Source organism: Cyprinus carpio, chromosome B1, assembly GCF_018340385.1.
Source record: "Cyprinus carpio isolate SPL01 chromosome B1, ASM1834038v1, whole genome shotgun sequence".
NCBI classification, from domain to species: Eukaryota; Metazoa; Chordata; class Actinopteri; order Cypriniformes; family Cyprinidae; genus Cyprinus; species Cyprinus carpio.
This window is the reverse complement of record NC_056597.1, coordinates 6,921,608-6,949,287: the sequence shown is the minus strand read 5'-3', so window position 1 is coordinate 6,949,287 and position 27,680 is coordinate 6,921,608. Positions and strand designations below refer to the sequence as shown.

The 27,680-nt window shown below is 36.8% G+C and overlaps 1 protein-coding gene across 5 annotated transcripts; it reads left to right on the top strand.

Moving 5' to 3' along the window:
- Positions 1 to 405: 405 nt before the first annotated feature.
- Positions 406 to 26,879, top strand: LOC109094534 (neurabin-1-like). 5 transcript variants are annotated; one of them, XM_042716391.1, is made up of 20 exons: positions 406 to 536; positions 2,900 to 4,951; positions 10,181 to 10,313; positions 10,423 to 10,543; positions 10,681 to 10,785; positions 11,105 to 11,333; positions 11,418 to 11,558; positions 11,641 to 11,694; positions 11,783 to 12,012; positions 12,231 to 12,327; positions 13,388 to 13,523; positions 13,743 to 13,897; positions 16,424 to 16,751; positions 16,885 to 16,942; positions 17,845 to 17,916; positions 18,048 to 18,252; positions 18,813 to 18,857; positions 20,508 to 20,624; positions 25,447 to 25,635; positions 25,717 to 26,879. In XM_042716391.1, exons 2-20 carry the CDS (start codon positions 3,068 to 3,070, stop codon positions 25,891 to 25,893), a joined length of 4,476 nt encoding a protein of 1,491 aa, XP_042572325.1. In that variant the 5' UTR covers positions 406 to 536; positions 2,900 to 3,067; the 3' UTR covers positions 25,894 to 26,879. The 5 variants fall into 5 exon arrangements, with proteins under 5 accessions (XP_042572325.1, XP_042572324.1, XP_042572323.1 ...); XM_042716390.1 differs by lacking the exon at positions 406 to 536 and adding an exon at positions 1,711 to 1,854; XM_042716389.1 differs by lacking the exon at positions 406 to 536 and adding an exon at positions 1,861 to 1,993.
- Positions 26,880 to 27,680: the final 801 nt, after the last annotated feature.

Genomic DNA, 27,680 nt, shown 5'->3' with positions numbered 1-27,680 from the left:
AATGAGTGCTTAAGTGTCTTTTTTCCAGAAATATTTAAATCTAATTTTCACTAAAACATTAAGACTCCCTGAATTAAATCGAATCACTCTGGCTCTGTGCATGAGTGTTTTTTTTACCATGTCTAATTTGCTTCAAACAAGATTCTTTTATTGTGAATACACATGCAACAGTTAATCATTTCTATTTAAATGCGTGAACTATATTGCATTCCACTTTTAGCTAATTTTCTCGAATCTCTCTCTTATTCTCTCATCCTTGCTGCCTCTATGATTGGGTGATATTTTTATAAATCTAGGTCCTGAGGCCACCTGGGGAAAACAGCACCAAATTCAGGCCATGTAACAAACCCGGGCCGAGCAAAAAGGACTTCGACAATGATGCGTCATATCACAACTTTCCACAAACAGAAACAAAACACCATGACATAGTGAAACAGGACTAGCAGCTTGCATGCTGTTTCATTCATCAAATCTGGATTTACATGTTAAGGTTTTTTTTGTTTTTTTTTAATTGGAAAAGGAATATTAAAGATAGGGTAAGTGTTTCTGCTTTTTATGCCTGCCAAAACTCGTTCTTTTTTAAAGGAATGCATTTTATTACATAACTGTGGGCTTGGATAGTTTTCTCATTGATGCTGATTATAAGTGGCACAAAAGAGCACAAAAGAGATCTCTTAGAATGAACCTCGTGACATCTAATTGTAAAAAACTGTCAATTTCTCAGATCAACGGGTTGTTGCTATTTCAGAGGAACATCGCAAAACAGTGTAAGCTATTCAGACCTGCAGCACAATCTCACAGAGCATTTAATTCCGATTTATATTGCTTAGAGAAAAACAGAAGTACACCCTGCAGTTGCTGGAATATTTTTTTTTTATTATACATTAGTCAATCAGTTTTTAAATGGAACTGCATGCTTCAGTTATGCTGATTTGTCACTCTGACCAGCGGCTCAGCAGAGATAATCTACTTTCAATATGGAGCTACAAAATGCCATCTGTTACAGGCTTCATATGGTCACACATTACACTGAAATTTACAATGGAACACAGTCCACACTAAGACAAACAGAAGGAGACAAAATGTCTGGTTTATCATAAATCTTTATGATATTGGCAGTTTACAGTGTCAGTAGTGAACAGTGCTTTTGCCTTGTTCTCCTTTCTCTTGCATTATGCTCAGATTTATGTGTTAATGACATTTATCTGCATGCAGTGCTTCTTCACTTGCAGCTGCTTTTCTTTTCTTTTGTCCTGTGCTCCACTCGACTCATCTCAGAAGCACTAAAAGGGTGACCTACTTGTAATTGTCAGGGAGATTAAACTCAGATATGGCATCTATGTGGCCCAAAATGCTGGTGTATGGAACATTGTAACTGTTTCATTGCATGGATGATTTGAGATCCCAAACTTATTTATTTATCTGGTTAGGCTGTTAATATTTAAAAAAATAAAAAATAAAATTAAAACTGTGTTTAGACTCTACCTTCAAATAATTAAAATGTTTTAAAACATTTTTCTTCACTCGGGAAAGCTTTGGGGATAATATTAGAGTCTTTCATACATTCGTATCACATCATTTGGAAAATGTAGCCTATTTTTGTCATTATTCAAATATGCCTACGTAATGTCTATAATAGGCTACATTAGCCACTAGTCCTTCTCTGAATTTAGCTGTTACTTTATGGAGGAGATTACTGACTTTCCCACGGTAGTCCAAGTGTTTTTTTTTTCTTCCTCTTCTTCTTTTTTTTTTTCTCCTCTGCCCCTTTGTGCGCGCGCTTGCCTGACTCGCGAGCTCCGGAAAGAAGCAGCGGGTATGACGCTGAAGGAGGAGCGCGCATGTGGGGATAAGGTTTGTTGAGCTGGTTACATTCAAGGAGAAAGACATGTAGACTTCGGAGAGAGGAATGACGACGAATAGTCTAAGAAGTTTGTGATTGTGTAGTCATGGTTTCTCACATCTTCCGTAAGTCGCAATGAATGAAGTTCAGGTAGGTTTAAACCCGTTTATCCGCTCGTGTTGTTTTCGAAAATGGAAAGATAAACTTCCTTACAGAAACTTCAACTAGTCAGGCTTCATTAGGAGTGAAGTCGGTTACAGAAGTCAATGGGAAAACATCGACTGTCAAAAAAAAGGGGTGTAAATGTGGACATACGATGTAGGCTACTTGAGCACCTGCTACCTGTGAAAAAAAAATGCAAATTTAAAAAGTAATGTAGGACTATGCTACAATATAGACTTATCAATTGGTTTACGGTAAGGCAAATATTACTGCTTTAAAAAACGTAGCCTACTTATATAATTAAAAGCAGTATGCACAATTTAAGGACGAATATTTACACTAAAATATATTTAAAGTTTAGTTAAATGTATAAATGTCTTGATCATTTATGAGCAATAGGGAATTGTCAGTAATAAGTTGTTGTCAGTATTTCCTTGCATGAACCATTGACTTACGTTTGTTTGGATTTTATTTAAAATATATATTATTTATTACTTCTTATAAGTTTCTTATTGCTATATTACATAGTTTGTTTCTATTATACTTCATATTATTTATCCAATGTTAATGTTATTGTGGCGTCATGTTTACCCTGGCGGTGTTTGTGTGGATAACAGTGTCCTCTGTTGTGTTGTTAAAGGGCAAAATTGCTGGAGAGGCCTTGCATTGTCCATCTGTACTGTCAGTTCATTTCAAAATAACAAAATATTTTATTAGGTTATTAATAATGGGATTTTTTACAGTTTCTGGCATTTATACAGTTAAATGTAACACACACACACACACATATGTATGTATGTGTGTCTGTGCATTTACAGTGCAAAAGAGTGTTGAGGGATAAATAGCTTCTGTGAATTTCAGACTGGCAGGTGTCTTCATTTCTCTTTCCTGTAGGTAAGAGCAGTTGGCACTCCGTCAGTCATTCGGCACCATCTGTATCTGCAATCTCAACCAGTGTGAATGAGGCTGTACCATGCTCCTGGATATACGCTGCTTTTTTAGTCCCAGTTTTATCTATTTTACTTACTGAGACCTTCAAAACTCTTCTTTTCACCTGTGATCATGATTAAAAGTGAAAACAAAAGTGAACGGGCACTGAGAAGTGCATCTCCACACAGGAATGCTTATAAATCAGACTTCCATTCAATCAAATGCTCATTTGATGGAAGTGTATCAATCAGCTCAACTTCACACCTCTCCAACGGAGGCAGTGACTCCCGAGGCAGACCGTCGGGCAACAAAGTGAGCAAAATAAAAAATATATTCTTGCAAATGGATGAAAAGCAGAGTCAAGACAGTCCAAATATCAGCAAACCCACTTCACCCATCTTTCCACTGGATTCTACCCCTTACAGGTCCAGTCTGAGTAGTGTTACCAGTCTAGATTCAGCCTCCTTTGAGGCACGGAAAACGGAGGATGTTTCCATTGAGAAGGCAGCTCTGGCTGAGAAGTTCTCAATGACCAGGAAGCTATTTGAGAGTGGCCTTAAAGAGCACTCTCCAACAGAGAGATCTGTCTCTCCAAAAGTTATCTGGCCTCAGCTAGTGGAAAGACAAGACAGGAAAGCATCAGTTACTGGAGAGAACACTGACAAACCTAAAGAGCTAGAGAAACAGGCAAAAGAAAGGGAGGACAAGGAAAAGGGAAGAAGCGAAAGTGAGACACCACCACATAAGCTGAGTGTGTCAATGAATGCCGGGCCAATTTCCAGACGTCTGGAGAGTTTTATGTTGGACAGTGATAGTGAGTCCCTGTCAGCTGCTCCTTCCACAGAATCCCATAGTCCCTTTAGCCATTCCCAGTCACCTTCCGCTGCTAGCGACCATTCGGATCCCCCTTCATCACCAGACAGCTGTAGTTCCCCTACCTCTTATTCACTATGGGCTGATTCTCCTGCTGAAACATGTTTGCCCAAGTTAAATGGTTCAGATTCATATGGTACCCCTTTGAATGGAGTCTATATGAAGACATTACATAACTCTAGTTCCATAGCTGAAGAACATATTAAGTCCTCAGAAGATACAGTCTCATCAGAACCCACTCTTGTGTATACAAGCGAAAAGATCCACCACTTGTCTGCAAGGAGTACCACTAGTCAAGCATCTGAGGCTGAGGATCCTGCACTTCAAGAGCAGCAAGGTGAAGGCAAGAATAGTGAGAAGGTTCCTGGATTGTCCACGGTCAGAGCTGAGCTGGTGGTGGTGAAGACTGAATCATCGGAAAGTGAGGGCAATGAGGAGGAACATGTTGAGGATGATGTTTTTGAAGAGCCTGTCAAGGAGAACCAATGCCCAGACCGCAATTCTGAGAGGGTGTTGACCAGCAGCGAGGAGCTCCAATTAACATTCCTTGGGAAGGAATCAAAGCAGAGCATTAGGGAACACGAGGAGGAATGGATGGCATGTGAGGAATCTGTACAGACTGGAAGAGAGGAAGACCATAGAGGGGAGGGAAAGTTTCTTGAAGAGAACATAATGGATAAGGAAGACGAGGAGGAGGAGAAAAAAGACACTGAGGAAGTAAAACTAAAGACCGACCGAACTCAAGAGGAGGCAATGCTGGAGACTGTTATGAGGGAGAGTGAACAGAGAGCAAGCAATGTTGAAGATAAGGAACAGCAGGATGAACAGAGAGAAGGAGAGGATGAGGAAGAGGATGAGGGAGTAGAGGAAGCTGTTGAAGAGGAGGACGATGATGAACGAGAGATGGAAGATGTCTTGACAGGAAAAGAGAGGCAACAGCAAGATGATCAGGGATCATTTGGGAAGAGATCTTTAATTTGTGGAATTGAGAATGCTGCCTTTGTGGATGACAAGGACAACAGGACCGATTTGGAATGTCAAGGGAAGGAGGAATTCCAGGAATCTGAGGAACTTCCAGGACTCTCTGATGAGGAAGACCTCACTCCAAAGAGAAAGATCAAGTTCTCTACAGCACCAATCAAGGTATGTCTCACCCAATCTTACTTTATGTTTACAAGAAACTCTATATTTATATTTATTACTTCAATGTATTTTTTATTCAGCTTCAGCATTTATTTGTTGGTCCCTCTGAAATGGTTTAGAAGGTTTTCGTTAGAGCCTGAAGGTATTAGCCTGCCGACAGTGACTCAAATCTGTGTTTGCACCTTTAGCAGATGCCCATGGCTCAATTCGGTCAGCACCTTCAGTTCTTACTTTCACAAAGCATGTACTATTGCAGCTATTATTCATGTTTATATGACAAGATCCTACTTGCTTTAAGGTATTTGGCACCCTTGTCCTGCCCCAAAACACAAACAAACTTTACTTTTAGTTTGATGACAACTTTATACTTGTCTGAGACTTGTTTCACTATTTTATCAATTCTTACGATTTGTGACTTCGTCAGGGTTCCTGCTACAGTTTAAAATACCTTATACCCAGAACATGTAAGATAACAGCTCTCAACCAAGGTGCTGTCTAAGCTTGCATTACTTCAGGCATGTAATATCCTATGTCTCATGTTCTGACAGGTTTTTTTTTTGTTTTTGTTTTTTTGCAGAGAAATGTGTCATTTAGTTCCATATCTTAGGGCTTCACCTCTGGTCTCAGCTGATATTACTCTCACACTTTGAAATTTCATGTAACAGATAAACAACATTTTCTGAAATAGAAAATTTATGTTAAAGCGATCACTTAAGTCTCACGAAAACTGTTTATAGAAACTGACTGTTGCATCAATTTAATGGGTTAGCATGCAACTAATTGTAATATTGAGCTCAGTGTCAGAATGCAGATTCACAGACCACCCACAAGCCCATTGACACCATCAGATGCACACTACACTCAAGCACTATACAAAAATTGACAAAAACTGGATTTCTAACCCAATTCATTGCTTGATACAATGACCGCTTTTAAGAACTATTGAACCAATCACTGGATTTGCCCAAGTTTACCAGGTTAGTGGTATAAAATCTCTGGCACATCAGTATTTTTTTTTTTTTCAGTACAAATAACGAAACATTCGTAAATCAAAAGATGTTTACTTAAAAACCCAAATAATATAAGATAAATCTTCCCTTTAAAAAAAAAAGTGTCAATGTTAAGTGAGTTTGTTTGTTAAAATTAGGAAAAATAGCAGCCAAAAAAAATACATAGCAGTAGAAAAAATACTTCTTCTTAAAGTGTATGAATGGAACTCTGAGGGTGTATTACAAAAAGATCCTAACTTTAAAATCTTATCTTATCTGTTTGGTAACCGTAGTAATTTCAGTTAGGACCACATTTAAGACAAAAGCATTTACAGAACAGCATTTCCTAAGTGTATTATCTTATCTTAACTACAGATAGGAAGGGGGTATTACAGAAACCTCCTAACTTGACAAAAAATCCTAAAAACTGTCTTAACCTTGGACAACCCCACAGCTGTCCTAACTTTAAAATTATTTGAAATCTAATGGAAAAACTGCTTAAAATTGTGCTGTCCAACAATGCTATTACATTTATTAATAATCGAAAATGAAGAACGAAGATGTTTGATGGTAGAAAGACTCTTGGGGGCCCCTGAAGATGTGTTACATTTTGATGACAAAACACTTATAAGTAATTACAGACTGCCACGCAACATAATATTACAGTTAGCACAGGAACTGCAACCAGCATTACAGAGACCAACAAAGCGTCACGGAGCATTACGGGTTATAGCGCAAGTGACTAATGCCTTAGGTTTTTTTGCAAAAGGCGATTTTCAAAGTGAAGTAGCTTCTATTATTTTGTTTAACTCATCAGCAGCTAGCGCAGTGTTGGTTGCTTGGTAACAGACCTAAGAATGGATTGTCGAGCTTGATAATGCAATTTAAGATTTCCTAATTAGAGATAAGATACAGTTTTGTGAGACAGGATAAAAATCCCCAATCAAGTTTAGATTTGCTTCAGTAATACGAATTTCTGAAAAATCCTAATTTAACCTATCACATCTTAAGTTAAGACCTAAGATAAGAAACTTTCTGTAATACGCCCCCTGGTGTCCGTGCCAAAAGGCCATTATCAGTTTTGCCTGTTGAATTGACTCAATCACTTTACATTCTTCTCTCCACCAATAGCTGTTAGAGCATATAGACTACTGTCACACCATCTAGGTGGATGCTGGTGGTTGAGTAGAGACCTCTAAACACATTGTAAAGCACTTTGAGTATACATTAGACATTTTTGTGTAAATCTTAAACACAAAGATATATATAGCTAATTTCTTGTGTTCTTCCAATTTATTTATGTATTTATTTGATTTATTAGTGTTTTCTCATGTGTATCTGTTACCATAAATCTGCCCCAAAAAACAAATAAATACAAAACAAACTGTGATTTGTTATTTTACTTGTCTTTGGCTGCAGGAGACTAATGCTAGTCAGTCATTTTATTTTCACATTTTAGTCATACTGTATAACAGATCAAAGCAAAACGCACAACTCTTTGATATTACTTCATCTGTCAGAGACCAGGCACTGGGTTTCATCAGACAGAAAGTGCATTGTGCTGTCATTTATGTGTCTGACTTTAGGACCTCTTGAATGTGGAGTGTTTTAAAAGGATCCTGTTAAGGGAATGAAAGGTCTTCTGTCTTTGTCTGTGTGATTGGATATGAATAAAAATCATCTCATCATCTTTCTGTACCAATTTAATACTGTGGAAGCTCTTGCATTTGCATATTAATCAAAGTATAAATCTAATATACTAGAAAGACATATTAAGTGTGTTACAGTAGGTGGCAAAAGTCCACTGATTTGACTGCCAAAAACCAGTCAATAACTAGAGGCTGTATGTGTTTGTGTAAGGGTGTTTCATTCCCTGTGGACCTTGCAGTTGTTCTCAGCACTCTTTAAAGATCTCTTAAGTTTGGAAACCAGGTCATGTATTTCTTCAGAGCATGGCAGACTGAAGACACCATGGATTTATAGTCTGGGTCAGAACACACACCAAATCAGAATACCATAGCTCAGTGTTTAATGTGTCAATCTACCCAACATCCCTTCCTCCTTGGCGTGTCCTCCTCGAGCGTGTAGAGTAGGTCAGTGTCAGTTTGTTTGCTGTCCATTTATAGAAATGGGATGAGTGGGTGGTAACTAACATTTGTCTATGATGCATTTTCTCTCTAAATCAGGAAACTTGGGTCTCCCTTTGTAAACATATTATAGGTTTCCTACATGTTTTGTTTTGACATTTTTGTTTACTCAACCCTCAGGATGCGCCTGTGTTTGTATTTGTGGAGCTCTTGTGTTTACTCATCCTGTTTTCCATATATAGGATCGGCAGGAAGTGAGTTGCCTGTCTCATATAGGTTGTGAATGAGGATTTCCTTTCAACAGATGTTTGTGTTGGTCTTTTGAATTTTGATGAGACAATGGGCTTTGAATATTAGCTCATTAAGTGTTTTTTCTCTTCTAGACAAAATATGGTATCTTCAAAATCCATCTTTAACCCATCTTTTGTTCTTATTGTACCCCAACTTGTTAACAACCAAGTTTATTTTAATGCTGCCAAAGGATATTTCTTTACTGGAACAGTTAAGTATTTCATTATCTTAATATTTCTTGGTCATGGCTCTTTTATGCAATTCCAACTGTGGGATTCAGGTTTGACGCTCGACCTGAACACTATGACATCTGTTGTTTTTTCTTTATTTTTAGTCATAGTTCACTGACAGACTCTCTCAGTCCCAGGAAGAAATAGTCCTGTGTTCTTGCTAAAAAGGCACGGCTTAAAAGAGTGAGAGAGGGAGGGAGCAAGATAGAAAGAGACACTGTGCTTGAGCATGTTTGGGAAGAAAAGGACATTGTTCAGAGGTGCACGCTTACTCCATGACAACTAGAGTCACTAGACAAAAGAAAGCGGAGAGAGAATACATGAAGGGAAGGGAAAATAGGATTGTAGAGGAGAAAAAGATGAAAGGGAAGTATGGATGGAGAAAGCAAAAGTAAAATGGTATAAGACAAATAGAGAGGAAATACTGTTACTTTGCCATGTCTAATTGATTTTGAGGCAGGTTTTTCCTTCTGTTTATTTCTACTGCTGTACTCAGTCCAAGTCTGGTGCCAGTATTAGGAATGCATACTATTGACTGACCTGCTTTTTAACTGCCTGTGTCAGCCAATGACAAAATGCTGTGGGCATGTTATTTAGCTAGCACCTTCAATAGGGTGTGGTCACTTTTACCTTTGTATGGTGAAATCCTGCAGGTGAAATGCAGTATCTCAATATGTATCTCCATCAGAAAACAATTAGGCCTAAGTTAACCTTTGAACATGCAAATTCACCATTTTAACCAATATAAAAAACTGTGCTTCATGCATATTGACAATGGACTTTCTTTGCCTGTAAAATTTTTACATTTTAATACTGCAAATTAATTATTTTTGCATTTTTGTAGCATTATGTGTGGAATGAAGAATTGTATTGGCACTTTCAAGCTTGAAAAGAGTTGCAAAAAACATATTATAAAAGTAATCTATATAACTGTTGTGCTGTTTTCCAAGTGTTCTTGCTTTTTGTGTGGAACCAGCCAAAATTGAATTCATTATTTACAGAAAAATCTTGACATCTTTCCTAACTCTTCTTGGCATGTTGTTGAGAGAAATAGCTGTGTCTGATTTGTGAACTAATCACTCTTGACTCTTGAGATCTTTTCAATAAATTTGCTGGTTCACAAAACTGGTCTGAATGATTTGTTCACAAATTAGTCAGCCCCATTTCCTGAGTTCAGCTTAATGAATGACTAATCCATTCTCAGCTGTTAACAGCTCACTGAAAAAATAAATAAAATAATAATCAGGGAGTAATTACTTAAATTTCAGTCTGTTCCTCACGCAAAGCAATTGTATCTCTTTAGAAGACTTGTAATACAGCTGGAAGTCATATAGACAACTTTTATGGTGTTTTAATGTGTGTTTTGAGCTTGAATGCCTGAGTCCTTATTCATCAGGATGTGTCAAGTTGCTAAATACTGAGTAGGTATAAACATGTATACAGGAAGATTTGAATCAGTCTGAATGACTCATTTTTTTCAGAAATGATCTGGGTGGACTTTGACTTATCAGAACAATATTTTACATCAAAATTAATTGTGAAATCAATAAATCACAGATTCAGCTATGCAAGGTGATGGCCTTTGTGTGGGTGTGCACAGGTGTGTTATTTAATGTATTTCCTCTTCTCCAGGTGTACTTTACCTTCTCTAATGAGGATTATGATCGCAGAAATGATGATGTGGACCCTGTGTCTGCATCTGCTGAGTATGAGCTGGAAAAGAGGGTGGAAAAGATGGATGTTTTGCCTATAGATATTCAGAAAGGTTTCTTTTAAACTTTTATCACAAAATTTATTTCCATTGGTATGAAATTCCTGAGAAAGTCAGTTAACTGTAGAAGTGCTGTATTTGAGATGCCTGTTTTGTTGTGTAGGAAATGATGGCCTGGGAATCAGTATAATTGGTATGGGAGTTGGGGCAGATCAAGGACTGGAGAAGCTGGGAATTTTTGTGAAGACCATCACCGAAGGAGGTGCAGCTCACCGGGATGGACGGTAAGAACTTGTCTTTTGATTTGGACTTATGTAATCCAGAATAAAACTTTCTTTGTGTGATAGCGAACAATGTAAGTAACAGATTATGATTATTCTGCTTTCAAAATAAAACAAGCATTGGTATTTTGTCTCAACAGAATTCGGGTAAATGATCAGATTGTGGAGGTAGATGGAATCAGTCTGGTTGGTGTCACTCAACTCTTTGCTGCTACTACATTGAAGAACACCAAAGGTCTGGTCAAGTGAGTATCGACACACCAAGCTGAACATAAAGTGATATGTTTGCAGTATTAGCTAAAGTTCACTAAGGTTGTGGGTTCAAGCCCCACCAGGAACAAGCTGTGAGCTCACACCATTGAGTCCTTGATCAAAGCAGCTCACTCCACGTTGCTCTAAAGGGATTTTCCCTGTATTATGTAAGTTATAAACATTCATCACATATTAAGGAGGTAATGTCTGGTAATGATTCACCAGGGCAAATCTAATCTCATAGTCAGTATAATACCAGCAACGTTCATAGTCCTAGAACTGCGTGAAGGAATTTTATGTCCTCCAATGCAGGTTTCTCATTGGCCGGGAGAAACCAGGAGTGGAGAGCGAAGTGGCCCGTCTGATCAATGAGACTCTACAACACGAGACAAGCCCTGAAAACCAGGAGCCAAAAGATGAAGACCACCATAAACCCAAAAACCATCAGCTACAGGATGAAAAACACATTTCTCCAATCCATGACCAATATCACGATCAACAGGAAATTGAACCACTGGCTGAAAAGAGTTTTGTGCAACAGGTATGTGAACATGTACAGATAAGCTTGATGTCATGAATAAATGAGTCACTAATCATTGTTGGTCCCATATTATGACTGATACAGGATAAACAGAAAGAGACCGGAAAGATGCAGGGGGCGGAAGATGCATCAAATGACTTGGCACAAGAAGTGTTTTCACAACTGAGAAGCCAAGGCATTGATCTACCTGAAGATCCTACTGAGCTAGAACAAAAATTCAAAGAGGTATAATGTGAATTTCCACAAACTGAAACTTATTCATCATTGTGAAATGCTTTCTCTTTCTCACTTTAATTCTCTTTTATAGCTGCAGATAAAACACAGTGTCACAGTAGCAGAACTCAATCAGTTGAGAGAGAAGGTGAGATGCTTATAAAATGCTAATTTCTTATTTAGTATATTGTCTTACCAGCTGAGTTATTTTTCTTTTTGTTTTTGCAATTTGAAAGCTGCAAGTGAGTGAAGCCGAATGTAAGTCTTGGGAGACTCGAGGTGCAGCTCTTGAAAGGAGTGTGGAAGAGAGCAAGGAGCGCATTGAAAAGTTGGAAAAATACTGGCTTGATGCTCAGGCCCTCTGCAAAGCCATCAACCAGCGTTTTAATGAAGCCCAGAGTCAACATGATTCCCTGAAGCTCAAATACAATAAGAGCACGATGCTTCTACAGGAGCATGAACAGAGGTGTGTTTGAGCATGTAATGTGTTGTCATAGCAGAATCTTTCTGGGAAGTTTGGTCAGCCGTTCTTGGAAATGTACTGATTTGTGAAAACCTGTATCAAGGTGAATTATTTGAAATTCTAATGCTCCGTAGAGAAATACATGAGACAAGAGTATTGAGAAAAAGAAGAGAAGTGAATTGTCATGTTTTGTTAATGGTGGGGCTGTTCTTGACCTGTAGAAAAGCTGAATATGCAAGGAAAGAGGCGGAGCTGATGAGAAAACTGGAGCAAAGGGAGCGAGAATACAAGAGCACTGTGAGGCAATTACAACATAAGGTAAAACTGCAGCCTGTCGTGTTAATCTCTCATTTCGAACGATTATGAACATCTTTCTAGTCTTGTTAATATTTTGCGATGTGGCTTCACTGGGTGAATGAGTGAATGTTCTACATATGTTTCAGTTACCTGCTCTGTAACTTCTAGAGTGGTCGGCACAAAAATTTGGTCAGATTTTCGCATGTGATTTGTCTTTTCAGACATTAGGTAGCACCTTTAAAAAAGCAGAAATACACTGGTTACTACAATACACAGGACTTTCCGTTTCTGACACCCACTTGTCACAAATTAAGTAAAAAAGTATTTATGTTTTCAAACAGCATTTGATATTTTTGTAATCCCTCTGGTGTTTAGCAACAAAACCAAATATAAGAGTACAGAGACAAGAGAGCTGATTTTGGATTCTTCCTTTACTATTTACTGGTTCTATCCTAGTATTAGAGATTGTGTGGATTTAGTGTGCACCGAGCTTTGGCATTTTTCAGACCTGGGACAGTCTTGTGCACTTACTTTCTGTTGTGTGAGACCGCAAGGGTGGGTATTGGGACAAGCTCACTTTTGCTTAACAAAATAAAGCAGCAGCTCTGGTCTTTTGACCAAAAGCATTGATGTTATTCTTCATTCTCAGATATTAGAACACCTCATTAGTAAAAATCAGCAGCTGCATATTTATCACACTGAATTTTCACTCTAAACGTTCGTCTTGATGATTCATTTGTTGCAGCCTTTATGGTTCGGGTTTGTTGCGACTGTTAGAGTTGGTGTTACACATAATGATTACGCTATTAAACAGATTAATTGAACATGTATTAGTTATCTATGCGAAATCGTAGCAGGAAAAATAGAGCCTTTTCTACCTTATGCTTACCCTAGTATGGCACTAGCAATGCCAAGGTTAAGGGTTCAAATCTCAGGAAAAACAAATGTAACTTGAATGCAATGTATGCTGCTTTGGATAAAAGCATCTGCCAATTAAATAACATTTAGTCATCATAGAAACAAAGATAACAGGTTAGTCTTGTGACTCTATATGCAAATAATACCTCTCTGCATTTCTCAGATAGCTTGTCTGGAGGGCTGTACTGGAACAGACCAACCAGAAGAGTCTTGCAGCCCTGCAGGAGAGAGTCAACCTAGCAGTCCAACCTCCGGTTCCTCTGAAAGAAATGGACTATCTACAGATGACCTTCACTCTGGTACAGAAGAGCTCGGCCAATCATTTATTCTGTATAAAAGCTGGTCAAATGTATAGTTGGATTTATAAAATATATAGTTTAGCTGTAATATCTAACCCTAGTTTGTTTGGCCAGATTGTAACACCTTTTAATAATAATTATTTTGTTCAGAAACAGTCTAATCTTTTAAAGTAGGCTCTTCTGGTTTTGAGATGTTGGTGTATGTCTGTTTGTCCCTAGATGCAGACTGGGGAGATGTTCCTCAGACGGCTCGCCTGGATTGCAGTGTATACAGAGCCAAAGCCAAGCTGGCACAGGGATCTCAGCGCAAGCGGCCCTCCCGAAGTAAACTCAGAGAGTCAGCAAAAGGCACACAGGCACCAAGCCAATCACAGGTGCGCTGAACCACAAACATTCAAAAATACCTTACAGAGTTTCACTGCAGGACATTGTCAGTTTAATCTAGGCGCTACTGAAGAATCTCTACCTCTTTCTTGCTATTAGTATAGAGTCTCACTCAGCAGGGCTCGCAAAATTTCTAAATCCCTGGTAGCCTTTCGGGAAGGTACTCTTGAGATTTTTGTAGCCCGAAAATTTATTTAACTAGCCCAAATAAAAAAAAATATATATATATAGAAAATCAGATTGGAGTTTAAATGTCAATCAAAAATATTTTTAATACATACATATCAACAAATATGAAGGAAGACATTTTATTTCACTATTTACAGGGTATCTGCAGAATTTTTGAGCACCGTATGAGTGGTGTTGGACAATGTCTATGGTAACATACAGTACTGAGCCATAAAATTACATGATTTACAGTTTAGATTTTCACAAAAGTAAAAATCTTATACAAGAGCATTTCAGCCTTTAGACCATTCAAGCATATAAATTGTCAATTTAAAATGTATAAATATTATTGTATTAATTTTTTAGATTTTTAGAAGGCACTTTAACTTCTTTCTCATTTACAACTCTGTGTTTGCTGCGAAAACATGAGTTGTTATTTGCATTGATCTGACCATAAACAGCAAGAAAGGCTTCTCTGCCATGAGGTGGCGCTTTAGGAGCGCTGAAATATTGTGGTTTCCCAGGTAAAAGCTGTACACAAAACAGCTCTGTGCTCATAAACGCTGCTTTATCAGTAATTATAGGTAAAATTAAATAAAAATGGCAACTACATGTTTCTGAGGACAGTTGGTTCCCTTCAGTTACATTCAAATAAAGTGTTTTGACTTGAAACGTGCAACACTCAATGACATCATTGCCCTTTGAAGTCTAATCCAGCCGTATCGCGACTCTTGTCTTTCCATCCCCAACTGTAAGTCCTCTTTAAATTATAATTAAAGGGGTCATATGATGCTGCTAAAAAGAACATTATTTTGTGTATTTGGTGTAATGAAATGTTTATGCGGTTTAAGGTTAAAAAAACACATTATTTTCCACATACTGTACATTATTGTTTCTCCTCTATGCCCCACCGTCTGAAAAACATCGATTTTTACAAAGTTCAATGCTCTGAAAAGTGAGGTGTGCTGTGATTGGCCAGTTATCCAGCGCGTTGTGATTGGCCGAATGCCTCAAGCATGTGATGCAAATGTTATGCCTCTTAACATATTGTGATGCCCTGTCGAGACATAAACATAAAAACCATTATAAACATGATATAAACATGATTTCCAGTCGTGTCTACTTTTGGAAGGCCAAGCATAGTAGTTTAGCTTTCATAGTGAAACACACTGCGTCTATACGACATGGTGTCGGCAGCAACAACAATAGTACCACGAGAATAAAAGGTACGCCTTCTTTCTTTGCGTGAACGTCTGGGCAGCATTATGCAAATCTTCCCACATACTGACGTAGAGATGTGGGGGCGTGTTAGAAAGAGCTGTTTCAGGAGGGCGTGGACGAGTCTTAACTTTTATAAAGAATATCTCTTTGGATTTGAGACTTTAGTCTTTGCAACTTCACAGATCTTCTTTATTCACCAAGAGCTTGTAACACTCCAAAGAGATGTGACCCCTTTAAGACATTTCTTACACCATTTAACGTATTTTAAACGTTTTATGGCCTTTTGGTACTGTACTTTGATACTACTCAAAAGTTTTCCAGTTTGACTTTAAGCGGCTTTTTAAAAGGAGAATTTAGATAATTCAATGCAGATTTTTAAAAATACAGTACATTTTTCAGTTATGTACCATACATAATTATAGTAACAGGTTTGACATTTTAGACAGAGGGAAAATGTGAAGAGGCCCAAACAAACTTTTGTTTCCATCAAAATGTGCAAAATCAAATTACTCAGTTAAGTTGTTGGCTTTTCATTGGTGTGTTGAGAAAAGCCTATATTAAAGTCTGCGTGAACCGGAAGTTGCTGCCGTCTGGATTTCAGTATGATGACGTATTTCCAACTGAAATGGAATACTGAGTTTTTTTTTTTTGCACTCCTCTTCTCAACTCTTACTCGCAGCAAACTAACGGTTGGAGGGGTGTGGTTAAGAATATTCTGCCCAAGCCATGTCTCAAGCCATCTAACTGACATCATCAGAGAAGCCATGCCATTCCAGAGTGGAAGCAAATGATCAGATTTTGATTAAAGATTACAAAGACAAACAATTTCTTTCAGAGGATTAATTTGCATGGATTAATTATTGACATTAAGACTAGCAATGTGCGCTAACAAAATAAATATTGCAAATTTTGAGTTCATGCGGACTTTAACTCTTTGAAAATTGGATCAAGTTTTATATTTATATTTCACTATACTGGTCTTACGGGTGTTTTGTGATGCGTCTTCACTGGGTGTATGATTGAATGCTACATTAGTTGTTCTGTAACTTCCAGGGTGTTCGTTGTATTTACACACAGCCTCTCATAGTCTCATAGTAAAAATCATGGTTTCATTTATCTTATTTTAGGAATCTGTGTGCATACAAGGCAACAAACAGGAAAGAACAAACAGTGAAAGAAGGCGGTCTTACCTTGAGAGCCTAGCCATACCTGTTCCATCCATACAGTTTGGTCACGACCAAACATGTGAACCAAGAAGTGAAGGCAGAGGTGATGTATTTATGCAGAGCCAAACACCCCACGGAAGCAGCAGCACACAAACCAGCCTGTCTCCACCTAAAGACTCCTCCACTCCCCAGTCCCCTTCCTCCTCACAGTCCTCCTCTAGTATGTTCCTTAACCTGAGAAACAGGAGGAGCAAAGGCAAGGAGCGCAGCAAGAGCAGAGCAAGCAGAGGTACAACTGATTTCTTAGAGTATTTTTTATTTATATGTGCTGCTTCCACTGGCTATCTGCTTAGGCTCTTCAATATCAGTCTAAAGACTATGAGGAAATGTAAAAGATGTTGAATTGTTCTTTTGTTTTTCAGATGAAGAGAGTGATGGTTCACCAACACGAAAGACCAAAAGACGGTTCCCAGATTTCAGGTATTGCCTGGCCACCAACCTTAGTCTTGTGTGCCAAAATTAGGACAATATAATAGGAGGAGATGAACCACTTGTAGAAAAAAAATGAATGGGACAAATCACAAAACTGCAGAAAGTCCCACCTTTCAATTAAAGAAAATGTCATTAATCATACCATGGTACCATGTCGTTCCAAACTCGTAAAAGCTTAGTTCGTCTTCAGAACACAATTTAAGATATTTTGGATGAAAACCTGGAGGCTTGTGACTGTCCCATAGACTGCCAAGTAAGTTACATTGTCAAGGTCCAGAAAAGTATAAAAGGATGCTCTGTTTCTACGTGTATTTAGCTTTGATTTGAAAGAAAACAGCGCATCCTTGTGGCCCGGCTGATACAGAAGAGCATACGCAGCATACGGTGATATGGAGAGACAGAGGAGACTGTTGACAAAGGAATTGATGAACAAAGTTGTTATTTTTGTTTTCTCCGCTTACAAAAAGTATTCTCGTCTCTTCATAACGTTACGGTTGAATCACTGATGTCAGATGGACTATTCTGACAATGTCTTTCATACATTTCTGGACTTTGATAGTGTAACTTACTTGGCAGTCTATAGGACAGTCACAGGCCTCCTGGTTTTCATCCAAAATATCTTAAATTGTGTTCCGAAGATGAACATAGCTTTTACAGGTTTAGAACAACATGGGAGTAAATGATTAATGACAAAATTTACATGTTTCATGTAGTTTGGAAAGACACAGGGAGAACTTAAATTATCGCACTTTTAATTCCTGAGTGTTGTTTACTTTAATCTAATTTAGAATATATTATTAAAATGTAATCTTGACAGACAGATATCTGTCTTTCCCCAATCAAGTAGAAATTTAAACTGTTCTTCAGCTTTCTTTTGTGTTGCCCTGTAGTGGTATCCGCAGATCCGGAGGCAAAGGCAAAAAACGGGAGAGCTTCACACTGAGAGGATCTGTAGGAAGCAGGTGGGAATATTAAATCTCCCAATATTAACCCACTACATTAGCTGAAGTTAAATAGTTTCAAAACATTTTAAAATGTGTAGGTCTTCTCTGATGTAGATCAGTTAGCAAGTATTCTTTGTCGTCCAATTCAGGGGATCAGGAGAGTTACTGGATGAGTCCAGCAGCAATGTTTCCCCCTCTGGCTCCATCTCTTCCATCCCTTCCTGCATGCCATTTTCCTGGTTTGGGGACAGAGATAAGGAAAAAGATAGAGAGCGAGAAAAAGAGCGTTCTGCGTCCAGTGGCAGTCTGCCTCATACTCCTTCAGAGGCATACATAGAGGATCGTGCAAACAAGGTGAGTAGGGTCCAGGTGTTTTAATTTAATAACTATCTTAACCAAGAGAAAGAAATTAATTAACAAGTTATGTTGTCAGTGATTTAATGCATTCATTTTTAAGTGATTAATTAATTAGACTGAAGCCATTTAAAATGAGTTCAGTTTGCAAGGTTGCAGTTGGTTGCATTCCTGGATGTCATTTTAAGTTAATATTTAACAGTCTCATTGCGTTCAGTCTTTGATTCTAACAGGAAGTGAAGTTTTGTAATTAGACATTCTAAAGGCTGTACTGTACTATTTTTGTTTTGAAAAAAAGTCAGAAACCATACTGAATATCTACTATTTCAAATCTCATTTCAAGATAGCTATAAACAAAAGTTTTAGGAATTTGCTAAAAAACGAATGGATAGAAAATGTTTACACTATTGTCACTACAACTTGTTTGTACAAAAGGTCAGATGTTCTTCTTTTTGAACGTTTGTGGATTTTGCTGAATAACATGTTTCATCACATTGGACCCTTCTGTATGTCATTTTGCTTATGCAGAATGTGTTTTTATGAAATCTTCTTTAAAACAGACCAACCTCTCCTGGCCATCTCTTCTCTCTCACTCCTTAGATTTGGTACAGTATTCAGTTGGTACTCCTGCTACACTCAGTTTCTAGCAGTTGCTACTAACCTTAGTGGACTAGTTTTTGGTGTGGCTTTGTTGAAAGATGAAATGCTCCACTGTAGTAAATGCAATCTTTCACAATATACCCTTTGGCCCACATTGATAAAGCCCAATCCTGTTTAATAATGGAGCATTGCCATGAACTGTGTTAATTTAGTGACTAGACATAGTTTTGTGTCTGAGAACTTACCCTAAAGAACGATAGGTTTGATGGTTTTAATACTTTTGATTTAATTCAGGTTTGGACATTCATTAGTTTCACTAACACATTATAGGGATGCATGATAGTAGTTGTAGTGTGTGATAACGCTCCATTGCCAGCTCGTACAAGTAATACAATGTAGTTCTGTGTTTCTACTGGTTTTGGTTTCTGGAATTGTTCTCCACTGGTACAGTTTTCCAGACTCTGAAGGTAATATCACCACTCCATTTCACCGCATTTAGTTCAAACAAGCATTCAAGAGGGAAAAAAAGAATCAATTAAAGTGCCAAATACAGTAAATAAATGTGTTTAGGGTAATTTAGAAATTGAGTCAGTGACATTTCTTTCTTTCTTTCTTTCTTTCTTTCTTTCTTTCTTTCTTTTCTTTCTTTTCTTTCTTTCTTCTTTCTTTCTTTTTCTTTCGCCTTTCCCTTTCTTCTGTTTTCTTTCCTTTCCCCAGATCTATTAAAGTACTATTCATACTTACCGTGACTTGAACACACCTTATATAATTAATTTCTATTTAATTTCATTTTTTTAAAAAATCTAAATTTTGTTTTATATATATATATAGATATATCTATTAGTATATCTATATATATATATTATTTGGATATATATATATATATATATATTATTATTACATATGTGTGTGTGCTGTTGATATCACGATTAATTGCATCCGAAATAAATTTTTTGTTTACATAATATATGTGTGTGTTTCTTTCTTTCTTTTACAGGTTTATATATATAAGTGCTGTGTATATTTATTATAAATACACACACATGCATACATACATTTAAGAAAAATATGTTAAGTTTATGTATATTTAATATGTTTATGGAAATATTTTCAAAATATATGCTGTATGTGTGTGTATTTATATATACATAATAAATATACACATATTATGTAAACAAAAACTTTTATTTTGGATGCAATTGTTTGACAGCACTATATATAAAAATTTGGTAATCAAAAATCAAATCTATTCATTTATCATAATTTATGATATGACAATTTGTCAAAACATATAACATTAACGTTTATGTACACTCACATGTATTTAAGGTAGAAGGGATTTTTTTTGTTTGTTTGTTTTTGCTTTTTACAACATTGATATCATTTAAATTTACATACATACATTTCTGTGATCTTTGCCTAATTACCCTGAAACTCTGTCTTGATTAAAAGGTTTTTTTAGCGTGAACGTTGAGGAACTGGTTAGATATTTGCATTGATATTACACATTTAGTGACCTTTAAACTATAAGCATTATCTGCTTTAAAAGTGCATGCTTATTAGCATCCCATCCTGGAAATTGTTTATGAGTAATTGTTCATGTGTCTGTTTGTGTATGTTTACATGTGAATATCCCTGTGTCCTACTTATTACAGAGCTTGTCTGTTACGGATGATTCGATCGCAGGTAGTCCTCGCTCTGTGTTGGCAGGGTTACTCAAAGAGCCCCGTCTCCTCGGGCGCTCGCACACACATACCTTCTCCTCCTGCGAGGTGAGAGGCCGTCGGGTCACCACTGCATGAGCTTTTCCTGTAGTTAATGGTTAGCAATCGTCATACAGTATGTGTATATTTGATCAGCCCTGATCTTGAACCTTTAGTTTGTGAGGTGTTTTGAAGAGGAGAGCAAGTATCGCTGGTGGAATGTGTGCGTCATGAGGGAGGAATGGAAAGAATGAGTTTATACTCATAGCTTTGGGAAAGAGAGGTGATAGTTCACCACTCAAGTCGTTGTGTTTCACTGTTATAGTGTTGCTCAGGGCTGCAGTATACAGGTGCAGTCACATTAGTAAAGTTTCAGCAAGTCACTTTCAAACCAAACAGCTTTCTGTTGGTCAGTCTGCAGAATATATGTGAACTTTTCGTGTGGATTTCTATTGAAATGACTGGATTTTACTTGTGAAATTTCATCAGGCAACAGTAAATGTGACTTTTAGGCTCTTCCATCTGTGTATAGTGAGGCACAGGATAGCAGGTTTCTCCCCTCTTTATACATCCAGACTGTTCACTCTGTACTTCCTGCCCATGGTTCAGATCTTTCCGCAGTAAATTCTGTTATCCATGTGGAGTATATGGGTGTGGTTGTGAGTGAAGCAGCTCTCCAGTGTCATTTTTATGTGCATGGTATGTGGAATTTTCCAAATGATTGCAACAGTCTTTCTACGCCCTGTTTGTAAGATGTTGCCACAGGTAACATTATTTTACAAGTTGTGTTGGGTGTGTCATTTGCTCAGTATTAAAGGAATAAGTTATAAAAAAGAAAACCATGATTAGTAATCCCCACTCATGTCTTTACAAACCTGTATGACATACTGTGTACATTCTTCAGGGGAACACAAAAGGAAGTGTTCTGAAAAATTGGTCGCGCTGCTCTTTTCTATAAAATGGAAGCGTTTTATGAAATGTCCAACTCCAAAATGGTCAAAAAAGCACAATGAAAGTCTCATAAAAGTAGTTTATGACCAGGGGTGTAAAATACTTATAGTATTATTTTGGGGGATTTGTACTTTATTCAAGTACAATTTAAACTGACTACTTTTACTTGATTACATTTCTGAAGAAAAAAACTGTACCTTTTACTCCTTACAATTTTATTTCATTTTGAAAAGTACATTAGATTTATTTTTTATCATATGCACATTTAATAAATGGAAGCTCAAACGTGCATTCTTGACGTGAGAAAGTTCACCATCAAATCTGAGGAAGCATATTGGGGTAGAAAAAATCTATCATTATTCTTGATGAGAATTTAAATACAAGTAATATTTTTGTAGGAGTGATTGTTTATAATTATTATTATTAAATGTTACAAATCTCCAAAAAAGTGTTTAAATGAACATTGTATGTTAAATTAATTAATTGTAATTCATGTTTAGTGATGTTCTTACCAGGTAGTGGATAAGTTGTTTTATGTTTTTTGATGTTATTTAAAGGTTTTGTTTTAGTTTTATAAAGTGTTGTTTAATAGATTAAAAGTTTAATTGTCCTTTCAAAACAATAATGTTGTATGTTTTAATTCCCTGACTCTCCTCATTAATTCAGCACATTCTTGTATTCTGTCTGGAATATGTTTCCAGCTTTTGCATCATGTATTGCTCTTCAAAGGGATAGTTCATCCAAAAATGAAAATTCTCTCATCATTTACTTACCCTCATTATGTCCCAGATATTTATGTTTTTCTTTCATCAGATGAACACAAGCAAAGATTTTTAGTTCGTATAAGGCTGGCCGCACTCTAGTCAATTTTATTTGTTTTTCTTCTCTAGTCACGTTTAATCTCACGAGTGTCTTTGAGTAAAGCCCTGCATTTCAGCCCGGGTGCCGACTTTAAGTCCCTCGGGCCGGGCTTCGGCCAATTTTCATGTCATAGTTCAGACACGGGCCGGGCCTCGGGCATGTTTTTTTTTTGTTTTTACTTTTTTTTATATTTTTGTCATTCATATTTTTGATGAGTGATGAAAAAAAATTGCTGAGCTGGTGGAAACAACACAAGACCGTGCTTTCAAGAGCAACTTGACGGTGTTTATTGTCCCGCCAGCAGCAGTATGGTGAGTGCCGTCAGCGCAGCTGAAGAGTTCTGAGTTCAAATATATGCAATAGGCTTAAGCTTGCCGCAAAGCACCGACAAAAGTCATTTCCATAAATGTGACATGGAAATAGTTAGGAGATATTTGAATTATTCACTAATAAACTAGTGTTTTCTGAGTCTGTCGATGAAGTTGCCGATCCTGACTCGCCATCTCCATATTAGACGCGCCTTTAGAGAGAAGTGCATCTTTACGGATTAAGATTGAGTTTTTGTTTTCGATTTGTTTAATTTCGTTAAGTAGTCATTTAAAGCTTGCTATCGATATATTTATCATGTCTGTGAGGCATGTTTTCGCTGAGTTTCGGTTCATTTTTGTACTCCTGTTAAAGATGAAATGGCAGGAAGCGCATCATGTTTGTTTTCTTTATTTTATAAAAGCACAATGTTTTATTGATATTGTGAGTGCACACAAATAAAATTAGACCCTTAGCAGTTACTAATGATTACTCTAACCTTTATGAGCAAAAATGACGGCGTATCCAAGTGATTGCACTGGCGCCGCCATGTCCTGCAAACCGTCTCTTCACCAACTATTGGATATAGCGCACATTTATCTAGGTTTAACGTTTAAACATTGTTATACGCTTGAACTGTTTTATATCTATAGATTTTATTTTAGGCAAGTCGTGATGATTTGAGAAGGCTAAATTGATCAAACATTGGCTCACTGTCTGCCGCTGGCCGCTTGGTCGTTACTTTAAAAAAAAACTAAAACTTATATTAAACAAACAAAAAATGCTCCAAACGTTTTTCTAAATTAATAAAAAAAGAAACAAAATATAATCACTTTGCTATTACATATAAAACTGAAATATTTTAATAGCTGAAACAGTAGTATAAGCTGTTTAGGGAGAAGGGAGAAAAAAGACGTGCTCGGACTGGTAATTCTGATAAGCTGTCGCACATGGGCCAGGCTAGGGTCTGTGCGTCTCGGGCTGGGGCCTAAATTTTAGGCCCGTGCAGGGCTCTATCCGTAAGAACACGTGTCACTGTGAAATCGTTTCTACAATCATCAAGTGTGTGGTCTCACAGTCTGGTCTAATCATCTAGTGTATGCATTCAGTGGTCTCCCATGGTTTTAAAATCGATTTAAGATTTTTTTTTTGGACATCCCATACACTTGCATTATATGAAGAGTTTCCTTTTAATCCCATTCCCTGTATTTTTTTGTTTTGTTTTGTGTGTTCCGCTATGCTGCATTTTAATCGTTTTTGTTGTTAAACTAGATATATGTTTGACCTGTGCCATAGCATTTTTTTTTTTTCTTCCTTTAATCAAACTTCTATATATCTATCAGAAAAAAAGTACTTTTACTTTTTTAATACTTGAGTAAAATTTTTGAGTACTTTTTACACCTCTGTTTATGACTCACACACTATATTACAAGCCTTCTAAAGCCATACAATACTGTAGTTTATTTGAGAAACAACATTTCTCACCTTCCAGAAATAGTGGCTGGTAAATACCCAATTTTATCACCTCTTAAGATTTTTAATATATGTAAATCAAATGTTTAAAACCCACTATATATGAAATTAAATTAACGTGCAAAGTAAATCTCAACAAAAAGTTATTTTTTGTTTTGTCAAAATTAATGAATAAGTGAATAAAAAGTTATTGACAAATTGATTGTTCCTCTATTATAAGTCAATTTCATAAAAAGGATCTGCTAAATACATAAATCTTAAAGGGATAGTTCAGATAAAAATTAATCTGAAGTCATTAATTACCTTCATGTCTTTGGTGCTGCTGATGCAGGAGCCAGCTTTCTGACATAGAAAACACACATGCGCTGTGCCTTGTTTACAAGGAGAGGAATGAGCAAAGGAATTTACTGAGCTTGACGATGACATCACTGAATCAATGATGAACTGACTTTAACTAAAATAGAGTGTTTACTGTTGTCCTTTTGTATTACTACACACTATTTTTCATGTTTAATACTGTAAAGCTGCTTTGAATCTGTATTGTTAAAAACGCTATATAAATAAAGGTGACGAATGCACACGCATGCGTCCTATTACTCTCATGAACGCTCGGCGAAGACTGACAGGGAAGAGAATAAATTGTTGAATAAAGTCTTTAATTTTGTTTCCTCTGCGCACAAACTGTATTCTTGTAGCTTCATAACACTGACCCACTGATGTCACATGGACTACTTTAACAATGTCCTTACTGCCTTTCTGGGCCTTCAACGTGTCAGTTGTGTTGCTGTCTATGTAGGGTCAGAAAGCTCTCGGATTTCATCAAAAATATCTTTATTTGTGTTCCGAAGATGAATGAAGGTCTTACGGGTTTGTAACAACATCAGGGTGAGTAATTAATGACAGAATTTTCATTTTTGAGTGAACTATGTGAAGATTTTTTTGAGTGAAGATTATGATTTATCAGTAGTGCACTAAATTTTTTTGAAAAGAGCTGCAACAAAATATTTCAGAACATCTAATTTCAGACATCAGTCTTGGTTCTTGATGTCTTCCACTGCTTCTGACCTGATTTCATAAGTGTGCTCTAGATTCTGTCTGCCCTGGTAGGAGTCTGTTGATCTGTAAACAGACACTTCTAATTCAGGCACACAAAATTAACAGAAAGTTTGCTTGAAATACACCAAACATATATAGGTTAGCGTTGCATAGCAGAATGGTGTACTGCAGTCGTCCATACCTTATGACTCTTTTCATGTTTCCAGTTCAAACATAAATACAGTATATAATTCTCTTATTTCAGACTCTTGATGATGGCCCTCTTCCAGCAGTGAAGCAATACCTGTGGCAGAACCGCCCCCTTTCCGAGTGGACCAATCAGCAGGTCTGTCACTGGTTGATGGGCATGAATATGGAACAGTATATAGCTGAGTTTACAGCGAAAGGTGTGGATGGTCAACATCTCTTGTCCATGGACAGCAGTAAACTTAAGGTTGGTCCTTGTGTATTTTGATTATTTTCTGATTGCAGTATAAATTGAAATAATATTCCACTGAAATATGTTGTCTTCCAGGAGCTTGGCATTTCTAGTCAAAGAGACCGCTCCACCATTAAGAGGAGACTAAAAGACATGAAGAAGGCTCAGGAAAAACTCGAAAAGCAGCAAGTAAAAAAAGAAAAAGAAAGGGGGAGAGAAAAAGAGGCCAAGAATAAAAGCAGCCAACCAACAAACCTTGAATCAGCCTGCTGAGGTAGTAACAAAGTCAAGGACTGCAAACGTGCACGCTCACCGTCCCAAGTAATGATAATGTATGCTGATAGAAATGGAGTAGACTGTTTCACACACAGATGATTTGTAGACTGAGAAAGTAACAGCATGGGTGATCACAGAGGTTTTCTGCCAGTAAAGCCTGACAGAACATATATTTTTAATGTAACTGTGTCTTTGATAAGCTTGTTATTAATGTCTCTTTTTGATACAACCCAGGAGTTAAAGAATCGATTCCTGTCCGTCACACTGACATTCAACATGCATAATGGCACTTTGAGAACATGGGAACTTAATCTAACTATCCAGAAAGGATATTCATTGCCTTTAACTGTGTTGTGAGCGTTGAGTGTTTTGGGATGCTGTACATGGTACTAAAAACGATTTTACGGCTGTTCACCAGAGGGCGCCGATGTTAAATATCAGGCAGTCAGTAAAGCTTTTGAGATCTTCAATTGTTTTTTTTTTAGAATTAACGGCATATTATCATGAGCCAAGCTGCTAGTGCACACTCTGCCGAAAGTTAACTTACAATCCACATGTGAATCTCTCAAAGTGATGCACACACATTCCCAGAGTTAATAGAACACACCAGGTAAGCTTCGGCTCCCTCTTCTAGTGTGCACTTTTAAGTGAGCACTTCACCACCCTAAACAGACGACTTTACTTTTTTTGGAAAGAATCATCCGTGTGTTTTATTATTTTTTTTTTTTTTATGTCTACTGTACATAACTCTTAGTGTTGTACATTTTACTGCAGAGAGGAGAGCATTGTCTTCTGTCACAACTGATGATGATTTTACACGTGTCTTAATAAAATATTTTACAGCTACATATTTTTATTTATTTTTATGTCTTTTTTAATGAATTTCTGTTTGAATTTAGGACATTTGTTTGTACCTCATGACACATGTAGCTTCAAAGATATTTCATGAACTGTCAATTAAATGATCTTTAAAAGTACACCTGACAAATTGATTTTGCATTCATTCTGATGACGCACCCCACATACTGCATCACTGTCATCTTAGTGATCTCCCTACATTTTATGTGTGATTTCATATTGACGTGTGAAAATGCTTTATTTAATTTTAAGCCTTATTATTATTTGATACTTTATCTTAGGCAGGTTTGTGCAGGCACTGTTGGTATAGGATACCAGTGACCCTTATAAATAAGCCAGGTTTTCAACCCACAAACTTTGAAGAAGGCATGTTGTAGCAAAATTAATTTGGCAAAGAATGCTAAAATGTTTTAAATGTAATGACAAAGACTAAATTATTTCACTATTAATTACAATTACGTGCATTACATGTGAATTAATTACACAATTAATTGCATGTCAAATTGTTAAGTAGAAAGACTGAAATAGTATTTTCTTGTAAAACGCACTCCAATAATTAATCACAACAAAAAAAATTTAGTGTATATATATATATATATATATATATATATATATATATATATATATATATACACACACACAAACAATCATACATACTACATACATTTATGTGACACTGGACCACAAAGCTGAAGATGTATGATTTCGTTTTATGTTTGTGTTTTTATTATAGGACAATATTTGTCCGAGATACAACTATTTGAAATCTGGAATCTGAGGGTGCAAAAAAATCAAAATATTGAGAATGTTGCCCTTTAAATCTGTCCAAATGAAGTTCTTAGAAATGCATATGACTAATCAAAAATTACACTTTAATATATTTACGGTAAGAAATTCGTTATTCATATCTTTATGGAACATGATTT